The sequence below is a fragment of the Caenorhabditis briggsae genome, assembly GCF_000004555.2.
Source record: "Caenorhabditis briggsae complete genome, chrIII, whole genome shotgun sequence".
Taxonomy (NCBI): Eukaryota; Metazoa; Nematoda; class Chromadorea; order Rhabditida; family Rhabditidae; genus Caenorhabditis; species Caenorhabditis briggsae.
This window is the reverse complement of record NC_013490.2, coordinates 12,113,714-12,117,445: the sequence shown is the minus strand read 5'-3', so window position 1 is coordinate 12,117,445 and position 3,732 is coordinate 12,113,714. Positions and strand designations below refer to the sequence as shown.

The window sequence follows — 3,732 nt, the reverse complement described above, 5'->3', positions numbered from 1 at the left end:
TGCCAATGACATAGACATTACCGGGAAGCGCGGCAACTTTTTCTCTTTCTCTCTAATTCTCCTACAGAGAGAGACATTTGCCGCTTCCTGGCGGAATGTCTATGTCATTAGCAACACTTCCTCCCACGCTCCTTTTTTGTCTAGTGGTTAGGATTTATGGCTCTCACCCATAAGGCCGGGGTTCGATTCCCCGCAACGGAAGATGGTTTTTTTTGGTTTTGTAACGCATTTTTTGAGATTTCAGGCTCTTAAAAATGTCATTTTTTGGTTTTTAGAGATCAAATATGCCTTTTTCTTCAATTTTTCCAGTTTCCAGATTCTCAAAAATGTGATATTTTGGTCATGTGGTCGTTGCCAAGAGAAAATATATTATTCAAAAGGGAGACCTTATATGTTTGTTTTGCCTATAGCTTCTGGCATTTCTATGGGGGACAAAAGACCGGGGGAAAATGATGCAAAATTTGATTTTTTGGGATAAATCGTTTGATTTTTAGCAAAAAAATGTAGTTTGTACGGGGAAAATTCGGGATTTTTGAGAAAAATAGACCGAAAAATATAAAAAATCGGTTTTTGAGGGCAAAATCAGTCCGAATTTGGCATTTCTAGCCATTTCCGGAGATCAACCTCTTGCTTTTCGACCTTTTTCGGGGTTAATATCCGATTTTCTAGCGAAAAATTTAAGATTTTTGTGTCAAAAAACGCCCAAAAAACCAAATTTTTGAGGGCTAAAAACTAAGATTTTTTGGCATTTTTTGGCTGAAATCCATCAGATTTTTAGCCAAAAAATCTAATTTGTCCTGATGAAAGTGGGAATTTTGATATTTTTGAGCTAAATAGATCAAAAAAAGATGCAAAATTGGGGGTTTTTTTGGGTCAAAATATGTCGAAAAACGTCAAAAAATCGCAATAAAATCGGATTTTTTGAGCATAATAGGCGGAAAAATGATGCAAAATTGGATTTTTGGAGTCAAAATCCCCATTTTATGCGCTTCAAGCTATCCTAAAACTACATTTGCAGTTCGTGTGCACCGGCGGCTCTCCAGGACGTTTCAAGCTCTACGCCGAATGGTTCGCCAAGGAAACCTCCATCCCATGTTCGGAGAATCTCTCCCGCTCCGACCGCTTCGTCATCTACAAAACCGGACCAGTCTGCTGGATTAACCACGGCATGGGTACCCCATCTCTCAGCATCATGCTCGTCGAATCATTCAAACTCATGCATCACGCCGGCGTCAAGAACCCCACTTTCATTCGTCTGGGGACTTCTGGAGGCGTTGGAGTGCCACCTGGCACTGTCGTTGTGTCTACTGGAGCCATGAACGCTGAGCTTGGAGACACCTATGTCCAAGTGATCGCTGGGAAGAGAATCGAGCGTCCGACGCAACTGGATGCGACGCTTCGTGAAGCGTTATGCGCCGTTGGAAAGGAGAAAAATATCCCGGTGGAAACTGGAAAAACAATGTGCGCTGACGACTTCTACGAGGGACAGATGCGGTTGGACGGCTACTTCTGTGACTATGAGGAGGAGGATAAGTACGCCTTCCTGCGCAAGTTGAACTCTCTCGGCGTTCGGAACATTGAGATGGAGTCGACGTGTTTCGCGAGCTTCACGTGTCGAGCTGGTTTCCCATCGGCTATTGTCTGTGTCACACTGTTGAATCGTATGGATGGGGATCAGGTGAGAATTTGGAGCTTTTCTGCATTTTTTAGCTCTTTCAGGCTCAAAATTGGTCATTTTAGACTAAAAATTAACAATTTTAAAGTTCAGAAAACTGAATTTTCGACCTAAAATTGATATTTTTAGTCCAAAATTTTGCGATTTTTGAGCTCAAAATTCGTCATTTTCGACAAACCCCCCCCCCATTTTTCAGGTCCGAAAACCATGATTTTCGAACTAAAGTCGATATTTTTAGGTCTAAAATTTACTTTGTGTAAAGCTGGTTTTTTGATTCGAAAAGTTTCATTTTTCGCTCGAATTCTGCAATTTTTGATCCCAAAAATGTGTAGTTTAAAAATCGTGAATTTTAGCTCAAAATCCTAATTTTCAGCTTAAAAATCGTGAATTCCAGCTATTCTTTCGCGATTTTTGGTGTAACTAATGTCAATTTTCAGCTGGAAATTAAGTATTTTTAGGTCCAAAAACTCCGGAAATGAAATTCGCAATTTTCAACCCAAAAAACCCAAATTTCACCATTTTTGGTCTAAAAAATGTCAATTTTTAGCTTGAAATTTACAATTTTCAGGTTCGAAAACATAATTTTCGTGCTGAAATCCCAAATTTTTAGCTCCAAATATCGATTTTTCAAGCATAAAAATCGCCGTTTTCAATTTCAAAAATCCCAATTTTCCAGCTCCAAATTATCGATTTTTTACTAAAAAATTCCAATTTTTCAGGTCCGAATCGATTTTTCCAATTTTAGAAATCGTCAGTTTAGATCTCAAAAATCCTAAATTTCACCTTGAAATTCACCATTTTAGATCTCAAAAATCCCAAATTTTTAACTGCAAATATCGATTTTTCAAGCTCGTAATTCAATATTTTTGACGAACAATCCCGAATTTGCAGCTTAAAATTCGCAATTTTCAACCCAAAAATCTCAATTTTTATGGTCCAAATCGAATTTTCCTAATTTAGAAATCGTCAGTTTAGATCTCGAAAATCCCAATTTTCAGCTCAAAATTCGTCATTTTTAAACCCAAAAATCCCAAATTTACAGCTGGAATTTCACCATTTTTAGGCTTAAAAATTCTACTTTTCACCTCGAAATACCGATTTTTCAGATTTTTTCAATCTGAAAACATCTCAAAAATGCCAATTTCCAGGTCCAAATCGACAAGGAGAAGTACATTGAGTACGAGGAGCGCCCGTTCCGTCTCGTCACCGCCTACATCCGCCAACAGACTGGCGTCTAAAGACCTCTTCTAGTTATTTCTTTTTTTGAATTTCCCCCTTAAAAAATGTAAATTCGCTCCTCCGAAATAGTCTCTTTCTCGTCCCCTTTTCTATTGCATTCATTGAAAAAATTCTAAAAAATTCTAGATTTTTTTACTAACCTTCCGAAATATTTTCTCTCACAAAAAATTCTATGTGATTGCCATGATTTCCCTTTCGTCTCTCATGTAAATACCTCCCTGCTCCGGAAAACTGAATTTTTATCCCTGAAATTTGGTTTTTAGACTAGAAAAATTAGCACACTGAAAGTCTGAAAATGTGGCTAAAATCTGAACATTTTGAGCTATAATTGTTTAAAAATTCGATGTTTTTAGACTAAATTAACCTGAAAATTCTAGAAAAATAAGTCAAAAATCTGAAGAAATAGGTTTAAAATTAAAAAAAAATAGGTTTTTAAATCTGAAAAAATGTCAAAAATTTGAAAAAAAAATGTCTTAAAATTTGAAAAAAAATAGGTTTAAAATTTGAAAAAATAGGGTTTTAAATCTAAAAAATGTCAAAAATTTGAAATTTTGAAAAAAAAGTTCAAAACTTGAAATTTTAAGAATCTGGAAAATGTCTGAAATTCTTTAAAAACTTAACTCTGAATATTTTCGAAAATTTGATATTTAAAAATCTTAAATTTTTGAAAAAAACGGCTAAAATCTAAGAAAATTGACCTAAATTTTCGAAAATTCCATAATCTGAAAAAATAGCTGAAAACCCATTTTTTAAGACTAGCTTAGCGTCTTAAAATATGGCTAAATTCTCAAATTTCTAGAAAAAAATTGGTCCAAAAA

General features: G+C 35.6%; 1 protein-coding gene and 1 non-coding gene across 2 annotated transcripts in view; both read left to right on the top strand.

Annotated features, from left to right (window-relative positions):
* CBG00006 overlaps positions 1-2,913 on the top strand; it is a gene marked incomplete at both ends in the record, with an annotated part of 4,100 nt that extends 1,187 nt beyond the window's left edge. Inside the window, 3 exons of the mRNA XM_045244509.1 lie at positions 278-397; positions 1,019-1,678; positions 2,824-2,913. Of these exons, the coding sequence (XP_045091449.1) occupies positions 278-397; positions 1,019-1,678; positions 2,824-2,913 (870 nt within the window). The remainder of the gene's footprint in view (positions 1-277; positions 398-1,018; positions 1,679-2,823) is intronic.
* CBG28380 lies at positions 130-201 on the top strand. Its single transcript has one exon. It is a non-coding gene (tRNA).
* Positions 2,914-3,732: the final 819 nt, after the last annotated feature.